Source organism: Paramormyrops kingsleyae, chromosome 8, assembly GCF_048594095.1.
Source record: "Paramormyrops kingsleyae isolate MSU_618 chromosome 8, PKINGS_0.4, whole genome shotgun sequence".
NCBI classification, from domain to species: domain Eukaryota; kingdom Metazoa; phylum Chordata; class Actinopteri; order Osteoglossiformes; family Mormyridae; genus Paramormyrops; species Paramormyrops kingsleyae.
This window is the reverse complement of record NC_132804.1, coordinates 35,707,385-35,729,173: the sequence shown is the minus strand read 5'-3', so window position 1 is coordinate 35,729,173 and position 21,789 is coordinate 35,707,385. Positions and strand designations below refer to the sequence as shown.

General features: G+C 41.0%; 1 protein-coding gene across 4 annotated transcripts in view; it reads left to right on the top strand.

The window, feature by feature from the left end:
• The window catches only part of usp48 (ubiquitin specific peptidase 48), a 55,993-nt gene extending 47,045 nt beyond the window's left edge, over window positions 1-8,948 (top strand). For all 4 annotated transcript variants that reach the window (XM_072715735.1, XM_072715737.1, XM_072715736.1 and 1 more), the window contains exons 26-28: window positions 35-83; window positions 8,020-8,046; window positions 8,446-8,948. In XM_072715735.1, the coding sequence (XP_072571836.1) occupies window positions 35-83; window positions 8,020-8,046; window positions 8,446-8,468 (99 nt within the window). In that variant the 3' untranslated portion in view covers window positions 8,469-8,948. The remainder of the gene's footprint in view (window positions 1-34; window positions 84-8,019; window positions 8,047-8,445) is intronic.
• The last annotated feature ends 12,841 nt before the right edge of the window (window positions 8,949-21,789 follow it).

Genomic DNA, 21,789 nt, shown 5'->3' with positions numbered 1-21,789 from the left:
CTCTAAAAAGAAAATTATGTCTCTTCTTTCCCAGGCTGATGAACCCCTAACAGATTATGCTGCAATGGATGATGTTTACCAGGGTAAGGATTTTTTAGTATGTTACTTCCAGATAAGTGAAATGTAAAATTGTTTTTAGTTGTTTTCACCAAAGGAATCCAAAACTGAAAGACACCAAGATCTTTTATGAACACTTCCGTTATTGAAGGGTTTGTTGATCTCCCAGATGACTGGGTCATTTCTTCTCGAAAGGTGCTCATTATATGATGAAGATTCATTGCTTACAACTAAAACTATCAATCACTATTGCATAAAAAATTGGGTGATCTACTGAATAATTCTGACAATTAATTGAGTAATCGTTTATAACATAGCATAAAATAATATTCATTGCAATTGGCATGAGGCAGGAACCAACCTTGGATGGGGTTCCAGTCCATTGCAGGATGTACACTTACTCATGCACTAATACATGCTGTCAGTTTATGCAGTGCCAGTACATTTTTATTTTTTGGAAGGGGAAGGAAACTGGGGGATCTGGTGTAAATCCACACATACTGAGTTGCTGCACCAACATGTCACCCTCAGCACTAGGCTTGCATACTGTGCAACGTTAATATTGACATTGCATTACATATATATAGAATTGTTACATTGCAAAGACCATGATAGTCTGCCAGGTTGAGACCATCCATAAGTTGCACTAAAATATCTTTCCTTAGTCATAGAGAATGAAACTTAAGGCATTTTTCCACTGCACCAGGTACCATACTTTTGGTACTTCCATAAAGTGCTGAAAGTATGGTACTTCTTTTGTGTCGGTTTTCCACTGCGTAAAAAATGGTACCAGCGCCAAATGACATCATCAGTGACCGCTCCTGACTGACATCGTCACAAAGGGCAGCTTAAATCATCATAATAAAAAAAAAACAGGCCAAAATTAAAACACAGTTTAGGCTGGAATTAAATGCGGTTTATTGCTATGTCAGCTTCTATCACAGTATAAGATTCAGTAATATCCAAATTGCATGAATGCTGCCATCATTTACATTTACGTAGGTACACTTACTTTGGCTAAGCCGATCAAAGCAGTAAGAATTAGCTTACTGCTAATTCAGTCTTTTGAAAGTAAACAAATTATTTAATTATGTTTTTTTGTTTTTCAATCGGCATTGTTCGGTGTTTCGCGTGTGCCCCATTTCTTCCAAGTGGCTTGGTATTACGGTGTTCCGGGCAATTCAGTTTCCCTATGTTTCTCCTGTCTATCAGGAAATAATGTTTCCCCTAATATTAAAACAAAGAGGTATGTGAATGTTCATTTATTATCTGTAAAAACAAAAAACATTGAAAAGGCATGTGATGTTTTAAAATATATGGCTTGTTTACCTCAAGAGCTTTGTAAAAAGACATGAAAACAACAGCGAAACCATGCACAAATCAGCGCGCAACAGGGGAAACATAGGGACACTGAATTGTCCGGAACGGCTAGAACTCTTTTATTTTGAGTCGTGCCATCCAAATCCCACTGGATCTGTTCATCCGACCATATGACGATTAAAGCCTGTGTTTCCTCATTTGTCCATCCTTCCATTTTACTTTTTTATATTTTTGTTTCTACTGCTTCTTATTTTGTTTCTCGCTGTTTGCTGTGTGTTTCAAAAGATGGCGGTTGTATTTTGTGTTTCAGCGGCAGGCTATTTGCCATAACCAATTGATAGCAAATACTTTTGCAAGTCCCACCCCAAAGTACCAAAGAAGTACCCCCTGCTGGTTTGGCACTTTTGGTACTGGAACTTTCGGTACTGGTACTCGACCGGAAGTCAATGGAAATGCGAAAGTACCGTACCGAAAGTACCGTACTTTGTGCCGTGGAAAAGTGCCCTTAGCAAAGCTTTACAATTTTAATGGTGGTTTAACATCATCGTGTGTGTGTGTGTGTGTGTATTTTTTATTTTTTTTTTTTTAAAAAGCTTAAAATTGTTCTTTATCATCATAATCATTCTCATCCTTGCTGTTTGACTTACTTATGGACAGTGTGTCACCTTTGTGAGAAATGACTTAGGAAGAGACATGTCTTCCATTGTGTGGAAATATTTTGTATTCCATATATGCAGTATTTAGAAAATGCATGTGAATTGTCAGCCCCAATTTCTGTCTGTCTGGCCCGTCTCACAGCAACACCACCATTTTATTTGACAGACTCTTTTGGTAGATAAGTTCCATTTGCCTGAAGTTAATTTTCAACTTCTAAATATTACAAAAACTTCAAATATCGCAGTGTGAACTTTTTCTAATATTCAGCCCTACTCAAAACACAAAATATGTTGACAATAAAAAATATGTGGTTATGTACCATATTATGCAAGATAATGCAGCTAAGCAACAGGGCTACCCTTCATTGACCATTTTGAGATACAGGCATCATAGAAAGTAAATTAAGTGAAATAATTTAAGTCAATGTAATGACAAAGTCAGGCTAGGTTACTCCAAGAGGTTAAGTGGCACATATTTACAGTTTTGGGGAGTAACACATTACTGTAATATTCTTACTTACCCTAGTAAAAAGTAGTGTAAGGGATTGCAACTTCCAAAATAGTAATATGTTTACAGTTACTAATCCAACTCAATTTTTTTTTTTTTGTATGTAGGCTATTCTTTTATTATGATGTGCATGTGCAGCAGATCAGAGCAATGCTACCAAAAAAAGACTCAATAATAATAGAGGACAAGGGAGAGAGGAATAGTTTAAAAAAGTGCAAGTATAGGAGGCTGGACATGATGTGAAAATGAAATGTGAAGCAACTTTTACATTTCGTAAATATTTGGTAAAACCTTAAATTCCTTTCTACTGTGAGAATTCTTCAGTTAAAAAGTTGGGAGAGGCTAGTACTTAATTTATTTATTTATAATTTTCAGATCGGTTCCAGTGTTTGTGGTTATGCAGTTTGATTTTTGACTCTTTCTGTGCAGCGTTAATCGTATCAATAAAGTGGATTCCTTTTTTAAAAAAGCTAGTTGAATGACCCTGTTATGGGGGATTGGGCAACTAAAGTATTTTAGTAATATAATGAGTAATGTAACTAATTACTTTTGATGCTAAGTAATACGTGATATTATTACTCTTAAAATGAGTAAAAAGTAACACATTACTCTTCCTGAGTAACTTGCCCAACAGTGCATATCTGTGGCTAACCTTACATCATTGGGTGAGTCTGTCAAACCTAAATGTCTTCTTTTATGATATATTTGCATTGTAGTCTTGTGGTGGTATTTAAGTTCCTCTTTGTAATACTGACAGACGACTGCATTTTCATTTATTTTTAACGTGAAGTGTTTCCAAACAACTGAGGCTTTTGCTCTTTATTTGGACCCTCATCTACAATGTGTCATCTTCCTTCTTCCATATTGCTAAGTAATTGAGAAAGCAAATTTTAATTGATGCTTTTAAAAAATCAAGTTTAATCATAAGAACATAAGAAATTTACAAACGAGAGGAGGCCATTCGGCCCATCAAGCTCGTTTGGGGAGAACTTAGCTAATAGCTCAGAGTTGTTAAAATCTTATCTAGCTCTGATTTAAAGGAACCCATGGTTTTAGCTTCCACTACAATAGCAAGAAGACTATTCCATACTCTGACTACACGCTGTGTAAAGAAGTGCTTCCTCAAATTTGTTTTAAAATGTTCTCCCGCTAATTTCCACTTATGGCCACGAGTTCTAGTATTTAGACTAATATTGAAATAGTCATTTGGCTGAACAGCATCCAGACCTGTTAGAATCTTATAGACCTGAATCATATCCCCCCTTAGTCTCCTTTGCTCAAGGCTGAACAGATTCAGTTCCGCTAACCTCTCCTCGTAAGACATTCCTCTAAGACCAGGAATCATTCTCGTAGCTCTTCGTTGCACCTTTTCTAAGGCAGCAATGTCCTTCTTGAGGTATGGTGACCAAACCTGCACACAGTATTCTAGGTGGGGTCTTACCAAGGAATTATATAAGTGTAACATCACCTCCCTTGACTTAAACTCCACACATCTAGAGATATAACCCAACATTCTGTTCGCCTTTTTTATTGCTTCCCCACATTGGCGAGAGTGGGACATGGAAGCATCAACATACATACCGAGATCTTTCTCGTAATCAGCTACCTTTATTTCAGTGGAACCCATAAAATATCTGTACTGTATATTTCTGCTCCCTGCATGGATTACCTTACATTTATCTGTGTTAAATTTCATCTGCCAAGTATCAGCCCATTCGCTAATTAAATCCAGATCCCGTTGAAGCCTCTCTGCTGCTAGATTAGTATCTGCTACCCCGCCCACCTTAGTGTCGTCTGCAAATTTAACCAGTTTACTGTATGTATTCGTGTCAATATCATTAATGTAAATTAGGAACAATAGTGGTCCTAAAATTGAACCCTGCGGTACCCCACTATAATCGAGTCTATAATCGAGTAATCTTGACATCTCTAGTTATAAGTCTACTGTTTTTTTCCTATGCCTTAGCTGAAGAAGAAGCTGTATTGAAACTATTATCCATGCTTGTTGTTCAAATTGATTTTAGTTGTTAAAGGTTTTGATTTCTCTGCAGTTATAGCCTCCAGTGACCATCAAAACCCACAATCGTATACATTATGTTGAAGTGATTTGCTTTTAACTGTAGCTTTTAGCATAGATTGCTGGATTGCACTTGAGCTTAATGCAGGGAGGTTCTAAGTCGTATGAATGTCATTAATTTGCTTGACCCCATTTAGAACAACTTTGAAAGAACAGGAGTACTACAAGTATAAGTAAAAAAAGTAAGTGGATCCACCAGAATCTCTGGTGGGCAGGGTAGGGCTTACTAGGGTTGCCATTAACAACTATTTTTCTATTGATTAATCTAAGGACTATTTTAATGATTGGTTGATAATTCTAAATGATTAATTTTTCTCCATTTAAGTAAATTTTATTTTGACAACAACAAACTATATGTCATTGCAGGGCTTTAGATAATGGATGCCGGCTTTTCAGTAGTGTGTCAATGTTACTTGGACCCACAATTAGAAAAGTAGTATGCTTAAAATATTAGTGAGAGGCATATCGTGATGCCCAAAATTTAGTAATCTGTATTAATTCGGCATATCCTTATACAGTAAAACCTCGGATTGCCATCATAATTCGTTCTGGAAACGTGCTTGTAATCCAAAGCACTCATATACCAAAGCTAATTTTCCCATTAGAAATAATGGAAACTCGGATGATTCGTTCCAGAACCCAAAAATATTCATATAAAAATGATTAATACAAAATATAAAGTAAAAATACATAAAACAAATTAACCTGCACTTTATCTTTGAAGAGAATCATGGATGGTGTGAGGGAGACGAGAGACAGGAGAAGAGGAGGGTTATTTTGTAGGACGACTTTCACTATAACTAACGGCATCACTGCTATCTGTTGGCTCACTGGAATCTTTTTCTTTTGTGCGACTTAACAAGGAATCTATCCAATGACAGTTGTTTTAGTCTCCTTTTCGATTTCGCGGAAATGTGGACATTGCATTGTCATTAAACAGATTCATCGCTTGCACTGCTACGCCCTTATTCAGGTGGTGCTTTTCTACTAAATTTTGACTATACGAGTGAGGCACGCAGACCATGACCAAGCATGGGAGACGATTTCCCACATTCCCACAGCGGGAGAGAGAACCACCATCGGCTCAGTTGTGATTACGTGACACTAGGCAGACAACGCGTATATGTAATACTCGTATTGCAAGACCTCGCTTGTTTATCAATTTAAAATTTATAAAAAGAAATTTGCTTGTCTTGCAAAACACTTGCAAACCAAGTTACTCGCAATCCAAGGTTTTACTGTACTTAATATATTTGGTTAGTGGGGCGCATCACATGCGGCTGTTTTGTCATACCACAAGCACTGAAGTTAAAAAGACATTGCTGGTGTGGCAATAATTTTTGCAGTTTATAGTCTAACATGTTTTTTGGTAAATGTAGTTTTCATTTTTATTTCAGTACACAAATATTTTTTTTATTTAGTGACTTATATAACAACGTTCCAAGTCCAACACACACGAACACACACACTGTCACTGTCAATCAACGTAGAATAAGCCCAGATTCTAGCCTAAACATTTTCACTTATTCAATGGAAATTCTGAGGTAGCAGGCAGGCATACACTCATTTAATAATAAGTGTATTTAGCAGTTAAAAGGACAAAAGAAATTAAAAAACATTTGTTATAATGAATTAGAAATCAAAAAGGTACCTTCATTAAAATAATTTTTTAAATGATGCATAAATTTAAAATATTGATGTATTTTCAGTGTTAACGTCATTACATTGCCTAATCAAGATTCAAGAAGGTTTATATACAGATCGGTATCTGCACCTACCCAGACCTATTAGATGGATCTGGTATCGGTCACATGTGACCAATCCACATCCGATACAGGGAGCATGAACGTTAGATAAGAGCCTCAAAAACGCTTAAAATATGATGTACAAATGAGGTGGAACAGTGTGTTATGTGTGTTTCTAGTAGCCTAATTTAGGATTTTTTTCCATTTCTATTTACTAGTTTGAAAAAATAATAATATAAAGTGTGTGTGTGTGTGTATGTATGTGTGTGTATATATATATATATATATATATATATATATATATATATAATATACACACACAGTGGTACCTCGGTTCTCGAACTCACTAGAACTCGAATTTCTTGAAAGTCAAACAAACCAGTTTGACCTAGAACTCTATCTGAATATCCGAAGTCGAACCGTGAACGCTGACCTAATATAAATTGTACACGCCAGGAAATGAGTCATACTACAATGCAATTCTTACTTGAATGCCTTCTTCACAGACTGGACGAATAACCAAAAAAAGCAGCGCTACATTACAGTAACTAACAATAAACAAACCACTAACTTATGTGTACTATTAGAGCATTTATGTCATTTATTTAAACTTTATTTTACCAGGTAAATTAACTGAAAATCAGATCTCAATGCTTTACATGATATTTGGGAGAAATAGCAGATTATGCATCGGAACTGCCTGGGATACAAACGTCATGTGTATAACTAAACTCTTCAGCTAATAAGGGCAAAGGTGTGTCGTCACGGAGGCGGTTCCAGTTTGTGCAGGCGTGTGAGAGGCCGCAATGCATCTAACCGTAATGCATTGCGTCAGGATCAGAATGCGTTGCTTTAAGCCAGCGCTGTAAGCAAGTCGAACTGCCGGACTTGGGAAACAAACTGAAACACGGACTTAATATAGAGGACTAATGACAACAACCAGAAACAGCTGATCACATGGGGATCCCACATGAGGTGGCACACGGAAGGAGCGGACGATCGGGGCAGGACAGGGGTAATTTTAGGATAAGATCTTTATCGTTTTGGAAGCCATTAAGAAAAAAATGCTCTTCTTGTTTTATCCTGTTCATTTTGTGTTTAAATGCTGCTAAAAAAAAAAAAAACATATTTAGGTGTAATTTTGGGGGACCGAGAACCAATGAATTGGTTTTCCAGTGTTTCTTCTGGGAAGAATTCTATCAGAACTCGAACTTTTTAGGATTTGATCCGGAGTCCGGAACGGATTAAGTTCGAGAACCGAGGTACCACTGTATATATATTATGTAAAAATATGATGTTAAAATATTAAAGTAAAAAGGGTTCTTGTATTGAAATTTGTGTCTGTTTTGGAATCAGTTCGAAACTGAAAAATGTGGATCGGCCCATCTCTATAAATTCTGGCACAAATGTGAACTAAATTAAGGTTTTAAAATATTGAATTGAACAATACTGTGAATGTGTGGTTTTAAAAGAAAATAATTATCAATAAGCACTGGTGATTATCCCTTGGTATATCAGTTTTTTTCTCATAAATTTTGGTTATCATACCTCCTAGTAAAATAATCTTTATTGGTATGCATTGTTGCATTTTGAGCTGTTAAACCTGTTTTGATTAAAAATGTATAAAGTGCTGATTTTCTTTTTTTCATCTTTTAGTCTGTATGCCCGAAGAAGGATTTAAAGGTAAGGATGTTGATATATCTGGACTATTACACAGTAGACAGTCTTATCTTATCTGCAAAGGGCCGGTGTGTGTGCGGGTTTTCACTGCAACTCCCTAATTAGATTACTAATTAGAGGACCGATTGGCTGAAGAGTCCTCACACCGAGGTTTGAAAAGCTGGGCTTCAGGTGATCCCAAAAACCTGCATACACACCGGCCCTTTACGGATAAGATTGGCCACCTATGCAGTAGATTATTCCACAGCAACAGGATATTTTTCTAGTTTCATCCCCATTTGTTTTCAAATAAAATGCATGTCTTCTCATTTCACATGAACAGTTTTAATAACACAATTAGTTTGTTACGTTAAATCAAGGTTCTGTGTTGAGATTTTTCATAGTTTGTTTATTTTTTTGTAGGTACTGGGCTTCTTGGACACTAAACGAAATTGCCACTCAGTGGAATTCAGCATTACCTTTTGATTTATTTCACAGTGGCAGCTTTATCATTTTTGTTGAGTTGATTTCCAATGTGTGCTTGCTTTCAAAATATCTTCATTCATTATCTAAAACTATAATTGTGCTTCTTATAGCATAAAAAATTAATAAAAAGTTATCTATAGGATTTTTTTCCGTCTCAAAGAGTTGCTGTGGCATTTCAGTTTTACAGGTTCAGTGTAAATGTGGTTTTTACACTTCAGCTCCCACAAGAGCTACAAACATCAAAATACAAAAGGAACTGCATCACATCATTATAAGCTGAATTTCAATTCCTCTAGACCTTCTAAAACTTAACATGTATGTCGCATAAGTTTTTAGCATACTCTACACAGGTCTAAATTAAAAACACAAATTAAGGAAACTTGATTCTGAATCAGAATTTTTTTTAAAATCCTAAATAAAACTGTTTCACTTTTTTAAAATTTCAGCATGGTTTCTTATGCTCCCAACACTGCAAGAGCTACAAACAATCAACAAAATGAACACGTTGGAACAAAGACAATTATCAACACAAATCTATAGTATAGACCTTAATTTATTGATTAATATTAATCATACCATGGATCACAATAGAAATGTTGTAGCAAGCACAACATTATTTACACAGCCCAGTTTTCAAGACAGTCATAAAACCTTTATCAGAATAATGTGAATTAGGGAAGCACATAACATAATTTGCCAGTTGAAATTGAAATTGTGGTTTCTTACATTTCAAATCAGAGATACTAAAATAAAAAATTTATGGGAAATACTTTGCGAAATAAACACTTTTCAGACTAGACACACATCACAATGTGTGATGTCATGCACATGCAATTGTCATAACACAAGGACCACAATAGTCAACTGGGTTGAGATTAGGCTTGGGTAGTGTCCAATCTTTTAAAACTGGACATTATACTGCATTATACTTAATTTTCAAGAGTATTGCTTCTTTGCAATACGGTTTCTTATGCTACTGTTGGTCCCCCACAATAACAGCAAGTATATTATATATTTTTTAATTAGATGAAGTTAAAACCGTAGACAAATGGGAAACTCATAATACACTCACCTAAAGGATTATTAGGAACACCTGTTCAATTTCTCATTAATGCAATTATCTAATCAACCAATCACATGGCAGTTGCTTCAATGCATTTAGGGGTGTGGTCCTGGTCAAGACAATCTCCTGAACTCCAAACTGAATGTCAGAATGGGAAAGAAAGGTGATTTAAGCAATTTTGAGTGTGGCATGGTTTTTGGTGCCAGACGGGCCGGTCTGAGTATTTCACAATCTGCTCAGTTACTGGGATTTTCACGCACAACCATTTCTAGGGTTTACAAAGAATGGTGTGCAAAGGGAAAAACATCCAGTATGCGGCAGTCCTGTGGGCGAAAATGCCTTGTTGATGCTAGAGGTCAGAGGAGAATGGGCCGACTGATTTAAGCTGATAGAAGAGCAACTTTGACTGAAATAACCACTCGTTACAACCGAGGTATGCAGCAAAGCATTTGTGAAGCCACAACACGCACAACCTTGAGGCGGATGGGCTACAACAGCAGAAGACCCCACCGGGTACCACTCATCTCCACTACAAATAGGAAAAAGAGGCTACAATTTGCACGAGCTCACCAAAATTGGACAGTTGAAGACTGGAAAAATGTTGCCTGGTCTGATGAGTCTCGATTTCTGTTGAAACATTCAAATGGTAGAGTCAGAATTTGGCGTAAACAGAATAAGAACATGGATCCATCATGCCTTGTTACCACTGTGCAGGCTGGTGGTGGTGGTGGTGTAATGGTGTGGGGGATGTTTTCTTGGCACACTTTAGGCCCCTTAGTGCCAATTGGGCATCGTTTAAATGCCACGGCCTACCTGAGCATTGTTTCTGACCATGTCCATCCCTTTATGACCACCATGTACCCATCCTCTGATGGCTACTTCCAGCAGGATAATGCACCATGTCACAAAGCTCGAATCATTTCAAATTGGTTTCTTGAACATGACAATGAGTTCACTGTACTAAAATGGCCCCCACAGTCACCAGATCTCAACCCAATAGAGCATCTTTGGGATGTGGTGGAACGGGAGCTTCGTGCCCTGGATGTGCATCCCACAAATCTCCATCAACTGCAAGATGCTATCCTATCAATATGGGCCAACATTTCTAAAGAATGCTTTCAGCACCTTGTTGAATCAATGCCACGTAGAATTAAGGCAGTTCTGAAGGCGAAAGGGGGTCAAACACCGTATTAGTATGGTGTTCCTAATAATCCTTTAGGTGAGTGTATATGCAAAAAAACTCTAAATCTAACCTGGAACGGCGTTTCCACAATTAAATCTCACAGAGAATCCGCTAGTCATCAGCAGCAGATTCACATGCGCGGGAAGCAGTTCCCTATTTTGTTGTTCAGTGATGCTACACGGACCGGTGGCTTGTACTACGAAGGGGGTTTATCCAAATCAGATTTAACCCCGGTGTTAATTTGCGAATGCGGGGTTGACAAAATCAGGTTGTCGCAATCGGTATTAATCAGTACTACGACGCCAGTTAAGAAGTTGATTTGTTACATTGGTGTTAACTGCATTGGAGTTTGTGCGCATTCACATAAATGGAACATGTTCGGCAGCGCAAGTCTCCGTTTCACTCATGGCGCGATCTTCATGTTTCACAGAGGAAGACTGCATGCTAATTATGCAGGATTATGAGGAGCTTATATCAACACTGCAAAGAAAGTCCGATACCACTGCAGGCGGACTTGTTGGCAATGTATTGCCGACCGAGTAAATGCATAAGTACATTTTCATGGTCATAAAATGTGGTATAAAATATCTCACGACCGAGTATTAGACTATGAAGTGTTTTCTGAAAAGAATTGAAATTCTGTTAATAAATACAGAGGCTCACATATGCGACACAATTCAGAAGTCACCTATTATTTGCTATTAAGTAATGTAATGCTCCCTAAACATCCATTACTGCGATGTTACTCATAATGTAAACCTAATGTTAATAACTTAACTGATTCGATTCCAAATGCAATTGCAGTGGAAAGCGTACGTGGCAGCAAGTCGATGAAATATAAAAACATCATGTCAAGTGGTAGGGCTATGTATTTATATTTCTACTCATTATGAAAGATTTGTTGTGTCTAGCCTCCACTTAGCGTGTTTCTATGTTTTACAGCTAATAAGAAAAAGGTGTCTGTTAAAATTACACTTAATAGAAGGTGAGCCATTGTTTAACAAACAAATGATTTACAACAGGACAAAACAGAAGCATATGTGTAGTGAGAAAATGACTAGGAACCTTTGACCGCGGTTAAGTTAGCGTCATATTCCATATTCAGTTTTCTGGCTTTAATAACTTTTAACAGAAGTAAGGTGGAGGCGTTTGTAATGACAGATGTGATGTCCAGTACACAGACATCGATTCACACCAATTATTTTTGCGCTTCAAACCATTTTGTGATTTTTTCAAAATCGTGTTAATAGCTAATATTATAGGTGCTATCAGCTGTAATGACATGGTGGTTTAGCATTTTGGGCTCATGGCGACTTGGGCACCCCTTTGTTTCCCAGATCGCTTTACGTACGAATGTAAATTTTTGAATGTTCTAATGTATCCATATAATGTGCAATGGGACAATACATGAATGGTTTAATAACTTTAAAACTAGACAAAGACACATCCAGTGGAGTGTGCTTTGATCAGTGGACAACAGGGAACAATGTACACCCCTTGGGTTTTCAGAATAACTTTCTCTCTAACAGTTATTAATTAATACATTGTATGCATATTATATGCCATTGCTCCATTATATACATATTGACAGAGAGAGCCCTTCACGATTTGCGCTAATGTCGTATGGATCATCCAGGTTCGCCGGCATTGTCTTCGGAGGAAATTGTAATTGGAGGGGTGGTATTCATATAGGGCTGGCTTATGCAGAAACCTCGACTTAACCAAGAACAAAAACTGCTCAGAGCAGGTTTGAGACTTAGCGTAAATTGCCATAACAGCATGCCTCGAGTAAAACCTACCCACTTTTCGTATTACGGGTTAATCGTGAAGTTACACCACACGTCATCAAGTTACTCGCAAAGTTACTCCAATAAGCCAGTAACCCCGCTTCGTAGTACAGGCCATGGGGCAAATGCAAACATAAGGTCAGCTACGAGCACCAACATTGCCATCACACCACCTCAGCAGCAAATTAGTGCGACTAGCACCACAATGGCTCCTGCACACCTTACTGTCACCAACATCGGCTCTCAAAGCTAGGGTGACCAGATAATCCATGTCAGGGAGGACACTTTGAGCTACATCGGGTTTTACAAACTAATTTCAAACTGAAAGGCTCCTGTGCTCGGCTAAATAGTTCAGCTCTTCTTGTGCTTTGACTGGTTTGTTTCCTTGACTGAAAGACTCATCCGGCTGTTTCACATTAGCATTAGTGACACATGCATGATTATAGGAGACTGACCAATCAGCACACAGCAAGAACTCAGTGCTCAAGTGAAATCCGGGTCCTTTTAATTGAAATGGTAATTTACAATTCCTGTCGTAGCTCAGAGTGTCCTCCCTGACATGGATTATCTGGTCACCCTAGGTATTGCTGAACTATTCGGAAGCATGTTCACTGACTCCAATATAGCTAGTTTCGCATGTGGCAAGTATAAGACTGCATACATAATTCGGTTAGGCATTGCGCCACATTTTAAAAAATTACTTATAAACAATACAGGTATTGTACACTCACCTAAAGGATTATTAGGATCACCATACTAATACAGTGTTTGACCCCCTTTCGCATTCAGAACTGCCTTAATTCTACGTGGCATTGATTCAACAAGGTGCTGAAAGCATTCTTTAGAAATGTTGGCCCATATTGATAGGATAGCATCTTGCAGTTGATGGAGATTTGTGGGATGCACATCCAGGGCACGAAGCTCCCGTTCCACCACATCCCAAAGATGCTCTATTGGGTTGAGATCTGGTGACTGTGGGGGCCATTTTAGTACAGTGAACTTATTGTCATGTTCAAGAAACCAATTTGAAATGATTCCAGCTTTGTGACATGGTGCATTATCCTGCTGGAAGTAGCCATCACAGGATGGGTACATGGTGGTCATAAAGGGATGGACATGGTCAGAAACAATGCTCAGGTAGGCCGTGGCATTTAAACGATGCCCAATTGGCACTAAGGGGCCTAATGTGTGCCAAGAAAACATCCCCCACACCATTACACCACCACCACCAGCCTGCACAGTGGTAAAAAGGCATGATGGATCCATGTTCTTATTCTGTTTACGCCAAATTCTGACTCTACCATTTGAATGTCTCAACAGAAATCGAGACTCATCAGACCAGGCAACATTTTTCCAGTCTTCAACTGTCCAATTTTGGTGAGCTCGTGCAAATTGTAGCCTCTTTTTCCTATTTGTAGTGGAGATGAGTGGTACCCGGTGAGGTCTTCTGCTGTTGTAGCCCATCCGCCTCAAGGTTGTGCGTGTTGTGGCTTCACAAATGCTTTGCTGCATACCTCGGTTGTAACGAGTGGTTATTTCAGTCAAAGTTGCTCTTCTATCAGCTTGAATCAGTCGGCCCATTCTCCTCTGACTTCTAGCATCAACAAGGCATTTTCGCCCACAGGACTGCCGCATACTGGATGTTTTTCCCTTTGCACACCATTCTTTGTAAACCCTAGAAATGGTTGTGCGTGAAAATCGCACAACAGCAGATTGTGAAATACTCAGACCGGCCCGTCTGGCAGCAACAACCATGCCACGCTCAAAATTGCTTAAATCACCTTTCTTTCCCATTCTGACATTCAGTTTGGAGTTCAGGAGATTGTCTTGACCAGGACCACACCCCTAAATGCATTGAAGCAACTGCCATGTGATTGGTTGATTAGATAATCGCATTAATGAGAAATTGAACAGGTGTTCCTAATAATCCTTTAGGTGAGTGTATATACAGGTAAAATTAAACTTCTCTCAAGATTTATTCTGGGACACGTTCAAACTTTTATCTCACTTTGCATCAACCAATAAATACCAATGATTACCACCCATTACCATTCCAAGGTTTTTAATCCACAGTCTAAGTTATTGTTACAAGTTACCTCGTGATGAAATTCACTACTTTACTCTGTGTGTATGAGAATGTGTGTCTGTCTTAGTGTGTGTGTCACATGACACACATAAAATTTTATTAATGTTTATGGCTGTTGTCAAGTGCCTCCCGTACTGCACAGATTTCAACCCATTTCGTAAAATAATCTACGAACACCAAAATATGGGCATTACCCTGTGCGGTCCGAGGAAGGGTACCCACAAAGTCTACCCCTGTATACTCCCATGGCCGTGACGCCACGACTGGCACCATGAGGCCTGAAGGTTTTTGTTGGCTCGGTTTAATCAGCTGACACACTGTGCAAGATTTCACATATGCCTTCACATCTCGCCTTACTCTTGGCCAAAAAACACAGGTTTGTAACCGGTGAAATGTTTTAGCTATACCCAGATGACCAGCAGTAGGAAATGGAAATATGCCAGTAACGTGGAGCGAAGCTTAGTAGGGATCAGAGCATGTGAGCGGAACGGAGTGGTGAGAATTTCCGCTGCTCGCTCACGAGGCTGTTGGCTCCGCCCGCTCCTCCGCTCTAATTCGCACTAAGCCGCTCCGCTCAACACCGCTCCTCGCTCCACTAAAATGTCCTCCAGCTCCAGTCAAATCGCTCCACGCTCGCTCCAATTTAAAAGAGGGACAAATAATCTGCATGCCTAACAAATTTTCACCTTAAACCGAAGCCTTATGTCATAAAGAAATATGAGCAACGGCAACATTGCCAGTCAGAACAGAAAATATTTATTTTTAAGCAACCTATCGGCAACAACGGACAGGTTTGGAAATGGCATTCCACACAAAAATAGGCTTAAAAATAAGGGAATCAGTGGGCTTAATAGCCTAAAGAATATACAGACATGTTTTAAATTCCTCAATTTTTTTCTATTGATGCATCACGTCTCTAAAATAAAATTTTACGTTACGTGAAATAAAAAAAAAATCTTATTAGACCTACTTTGAATGACAAAACGAATTTATTTGATTACCAATATTTACTTTATAGGCTTTTTTTACTTTAATTTACTTTATAGGCTTTTATACTTTAATTTACTTTATAGACTTGATATGCTACAACCGTATAAAACTTGCACACGTTTTGCTCTGGCTTCCGCTTGTTCGAGTAGCACACTCATGTTTCTGAGAAAAATGATTCCAAAGTGAATCTTTACTCACTGAAACAGTTTCACCACATTGTTGTTCTTGCTGTACATTCTTGTCATCTATACGTTTGATAAGAATAGTACACTTGTATGATTTATCAGTTTCCTTTGTGAAATACGAATTCCATCTCGGCCAATTTGTGTAACAGTCTTGATAATTGTACAGATGAATTCTGGGTAGATTTGGGCACGCCTCAGAATTGTAGTGTGAGCGGTATCGGAGCGAAATTGGAGCGAGACAAAGCGACCGCTCCAGCCTTAATTAAAAAACCATTCTGCGCTCTGACCAAATTCCGCCCGCTCCGCTCCGCTCACATGCTCTGGTAGGGATATACAAGCGAAAAGACCTGGACGGACGAAGTGGATTCAGACTCTTAGTGTCATGGTAGTACAAGAGTTCGTCCTGAACAGAGAACTTTTCTCTTGGTTTCTCATTGGTTGTATTATCCAGGCCCAGCAAATGTAAGAGTTTCATTATAATTGGGCCCTCGGCCTGGAGGGTCCTGAGCTGATCCCGGTCCTCCAGCAAGACCTGTGGTTGGGATCTTAAATTCAAAGCACCCAATAAACCGTGTTCTGGCAGGAGGTCAGTGTGTTCCACGTCGGGTAAAGGGTAAAAGTGCGTCAGGGACCTTGTTTGCTCTCCCAGGTTTAAACACGACCCTAAAATCAAATTCCTGGAGTCGCAAACACCACCTTGCTAAACGGCCTGTGGGGTCTGGTCATGACATCAACCACTGCAAACTGCTGTGATCCGAATAAACAGTAACCAGAGACCCCTCCACATATGGCCGGAAATACTCTAGCGCCCAAACGACAGCTAAACACTCTTTCTCAGAGGTCGAGTACTTCCGCTCGGCCTTATGCAGGGTACGGCTGGCAAACGCAACTGCTATCTCCCTGCCTGATGAATCATGTTGCATGAGGGCTGCCCCTAGGCCAGCGTTACATGCATCTGTGTGGAGGAAGAATGGTTTTGCAAAATCAGGGAACAGCAGTATAGGGGATGAGGTAAGTTGCATCCTCAGCTCCTCCAATGCCCTCTGGCAAGACTCATCCCACTTAAACTCTATCCCATCCTGGGTCAAAGCAATCAATGGTTCCGCAATACTAGAGAACTGACTAATGAACTTCCGGTAGTAGCCCGCCAGGCCAAGGAACTGACAGACTTGTAATGCGGAGCTAGGAGTGGGGAATTCTACTATGGCCCTGACTTTTTCAGGGTTTGGGCTCAGTCCCTCTTGAGAGATCTTGTAACCTAGGAAGAGTAACTCCTCCCTCAGGAACTGACACTTGTCCCCCTTTAACATCAGCCCTGCATCACGCAACCGGGTAAATACAGCCCTCAAATCCTTGAGATGCTCCTCCAGGGAGGGTGACACCACCACAATGTCATCTAAGTAGACCGCGCAGATTTTATACACCAGTCCAGCCAAAACAGACTGCATCAGCCGCTGAAAGGTGGCTGGGGTGTTACATAAACCTAAAGCGAGAACCCTAAACTGGAACAGGCCACAGTGAGATACAAAAGCTGTCTTGGGTTGAGAGTTAGGGGCCACAGAAACTTGCCAATAGCCTCTGGATAGGTCCAAGGTGGAGATGAACCTGCCACGCACGAGGAAATCAAGTGTCTCGTCATTTCTCGGGAGCGGGAACGAGTCTTTTACTGTAACATCATTCAGTTTCCTATAATCCACACAGAAACGGGCCTCACCATTAGGCTTCTGTACAATGACAATGGGGAAAGCTCAGGGACTAGAACATGGTTCAATTACTTTGTCATGGAGCATCTTCTCGGTCTGCCCTTCAATGATTGCACGTTTCGCTGGCGAAGTGCGATATGGGGGGAGGTTAATAGGCTTCTCCAAAGTCACCTCAATGACATGCTCTACTAAGGCAGTGTGCCCAAGCCGGCCTGAGAACAGGTCGGCAAACTCCCTAAGCAAACCTGTCACTTCAGTGTTGTCGGTATCTGGTACGCTACACTCCGGCCCTGGGGAAAGTGACAGTGAGGCCACAACGGGACCGTCCAAAACCTCAGCATCCCCTAGGTCTTCAACGCCCATGGCAAATGCCTCCTCTCCTGAAGCAGGTGTGCTCACACCCTCGCCGAATGTAACAGAACGGGACGGAACGTGGATACTCAGTGAGGCTCTGATCATAAAATCCATACCAAGAATGACAGGAGAAGTCAGGCCAGGAATGACTACAAACCGGTGGTAGAAGGATTTGCCCCTGAAAGAGAATGACATCCACAGGATGCCCTGTGGGGAGCATGGACCAGAATCCGCCAGGGTTAACGGTGGAGCCACCCACGGTCGCACCTTATGGGCGAGACCACAGAGCGCGAGGACTCTGGGGTGAACTGCTGAGATCGACGCCCCTGTATCCAGGGTTGCCTGTAGCCAATTACCTTTTAGATTAATCGCCACTAACAAGGGAACATTCCACAAAACAGTCGAGCCGTTATCGGAAATCTCGGGAAGAGACCGATGGTGTGGGGTGAGAAGGGAACCTGCCGGGGCCTCTACAACCACGCCCCCTCTGGTCGCCACTGAACCCTGGGCGGGTGGGGCGGTAAGCCAGCTGAGTGACTACCACAGGACTCGTTGGGTCTGAAACACTCACGCCAAACTGACCCGGCTTAGGACTACAATTAGGGCATGTTCGCTTCATAACCCCGGGGTGTGAACAACCGAAACAATAAACAGAGCTGTTTAACCCACCCTGGGTCCTATTCCCTGGCCTATCAGGTGTGGTGGGGTCTAGCACAGCATGGAGCTTGTGTGCCCGAAGGACACACACCTGGACACTATAGAGAACTACCCTGTATGTCTCAGAGGCATGCCTCATAATGAGTTCAATCTGCTCTGTTTCTGGGGGTGGGTAACGCAGTTTCATGAATTCGCCTACCATCCAGGCCACAAACCTGGGGAGCGGTTCACCCGCCAGTTGAACTCTGCTTAAAATACTTCTCAGAATTAACTCCTGGCTATCGGCTGGTAAGAACGCAGCCCTAAATAGTTCCCTAAAATGTTCCCATGAACGCAAACTAGGGGCTATGACTAGGAACCATGCCTTGGCATCCCCTGTCACATACCTAGGTAGTTCAGCTAAAACTTGTGCGTCCGACAGTCACAGTGCGTCTTTATACACCACCACTGAGTCGAGCCACTCCTCAGGTAACATGCCAACAGTGGAAGAGAAAACCTTAGGGGCAAGAGAAGGGCCATGGACTAGCGTTGAAAGTGCTCTGCAAACCTCAGTCAAGTCGTGTGCCGAGTCAACAGAACAGACTGGGGCTGGCGTGGAAGACACATCACCCGGGGTGGAACCCAAAGCAGCAGGCGACTGTGGTACGGGAATTTGTGAACCATCGGTCCGATGAGCGCACCGCCCTTGCAGACGCCTAGTTAAATCGGCCTGTAGATCAAGAGAATCGTTTAAGCAGCTACTCAACACAGTCACCTCGTGCTGTAGTACTTTCAGTTTCGCATCCAAATCACCTACAGTCAGGTCCCGCTTACTTGTACCAGGCTTGGGGCGAGACACCGCATCCTCACAGGAGAAAAACTGGTTATCCATGGCCGGCCTACAGGGAACACACACTGGTAGGAACCAACATACTGCAGCACAAGTAAATTCAGAGTTAGAAGATGGGGTCCTGAGGTAAAAAAAAAAAAAAAAAAACACAGGAAGGCAGAAAACGAAAGTGTACCGCGTAGTTATACAAGCTCAACAACTCTCACTAATAGAGAATTAAGCCACTGCAAGCAAACACTTGAGCACACCATTAATCCAGAAGTACAATGAGACTAAAAAAAGAAAAAAAAACATTCCCGCAACACAAACTGCCACATAGCAGCATTCACCATCCATTTTGCAGCAGGGGGAAAAAAAAAGGGTTATTCACTGTCCATTTAAGAGTCCACAGAATAGGATTCCCCGCATCGGCAACAGCTGATGGTAAAACTTCTTCACACCAGCAGGTCTTCACTGGGGTCACCCAAAATGGTGGAAAATCGCTTAGACCGCTTGATGGCGGCACGCTCACATGGCACAGCAAAATGGAGCTAAACCAAAGCTGAACATGAACCCGCACAGAAACTAGTTATGTCCAAGGCAGTCCAAACAAAAAAACAATCTGACCAACCAAGCAAAAAGGGAAAAAGAAGAAAAGAAAAAAAAAGAAAAACATGCTATAAGCATAAACGCCATTCTAAAACGTATTCCAGATGGAAAAAAAAAACATTGCCCTTATGTCAAGGCTCTAAGCCGTGTGGCGCGGAAAGCAGCAACGCATTATTAACAACGGTAATGTCCCTTCGCCCATAAAAATAATATATATATATCTCGGGCTGAGCTGTGGAATTAAGGGAAGAAAGAAAAGAAAAATTACCGGCAACTTGCCAAAGTACTCTGAGTCTGTGTCCATCCAAGTCCCTGTTCGGGCGCCACTGTGATGAGCTGGGGGGGTTTTTTTTTTTTTTTTTTCTCCCCCCCCCCCTTGTCGTGTCCGGCAGTTTAGCAAGCAGGATGTTAGTCTGGGTGCTTTATTGTGCCAACACTTTTATTTTGCCAAGTGGAGCTTCGGATTTAAGCTCCTCTTGTTACTTGAGGTATACTCTTTATTAATCGGTTATATGTCATTGCGCCACAAAGCCGGAGCTGACAGGGGGGGTTAGTGGGAAAAAAATAGAGAGAGAAAGTGAGAAAGGGGTGAGAGACAGAGGAAGTAGAAAAATAAATAAATGCATAATAAAAATAAAATAAGGAGGGGGGTCAGAGAGAGAGACAGGGAAAGAGAAATAATACATAAACAGTAGAACAAAAAAGAAAGAGTAATAAAAGGACAGCTTCTGCATTTTACTGCTGGACACTATCATCACACCAGCTGCTGTATCTGAAAGATAAGATCCAGGGACACACACAAACAGTATACACACAAAGAAACCAGTGGTACTATTATGACATGGGAATATGCTTGTGTCAGTATCTGCTCCTGGAATTAAATACGTTAATACCAGTGGGGGGAAAAAAAAAAATATATATATATATATATATATATATATATATATATATATATATATATATATATATATTTTTTGTATATATATATATATTTTTTTGTGGCCTCGCACACTCACTGGGAATCATTCCATGTTAACCTGCATACTCATACATACACTCACAACACACAGGCATACACGCGTGCACATATGCGTACGCACACACATACACGTACATATGCGCACACACACACACATACATATACACACACACATACACATATATATATGCATACATATATATGCACAAGCAGGAACACTGTCTAAATATTGTCGTACCCGTATCTGCATCTAAGAGGAGGGAGTGGAAGCCACACACCAACTTTCACACATACTCTCACACACACACCCATACAAGGAGAAAAAGGGGTAAAATAGGGGATGAGAGCCCTAGGCTCTCCTGTGTGTATGTGTGCGTGCATGTCTATGTGTATGTGCGTTCTAAGTGTATGTGTGTTGATATGAAAGTGTGTGTATGTGTGTGTGTGTGCGCATATGTATGTGTATGTGTGTGTGTGTGCGCATATGTACGTGTATGTGTGTGCGTACGCATATGTGCACGCGTGTATGCCTGTGTGTTGTGAGTGTATGTATGAGTATGCAGGTTAACATGGAATGATTCCCAGTGAGTGTGCGAGGCCACAACAACGCCGCCCCGAGGGCCCCAGACGGCCGGGAGAGCCCCGACGGGTCATGGACCCAGCTGCCCCACAGCGGCCAGGTACCTGGGCCCCCCACCACCGGAAGGCTGGGAAGGAGGTACTGGGCGCCCCCCACCGGCGAGCACGAGGCAGGAACCCCACGGCCACAGGCGGGGGCCGGCCACGCAGGCACGGATAGAGCCCGGAGCACCCGCACACCCCGTGGGGGCCCCGCCAGCCCCCAAGAACCCCCACCCGGGGGACCAGGGGGACGCCC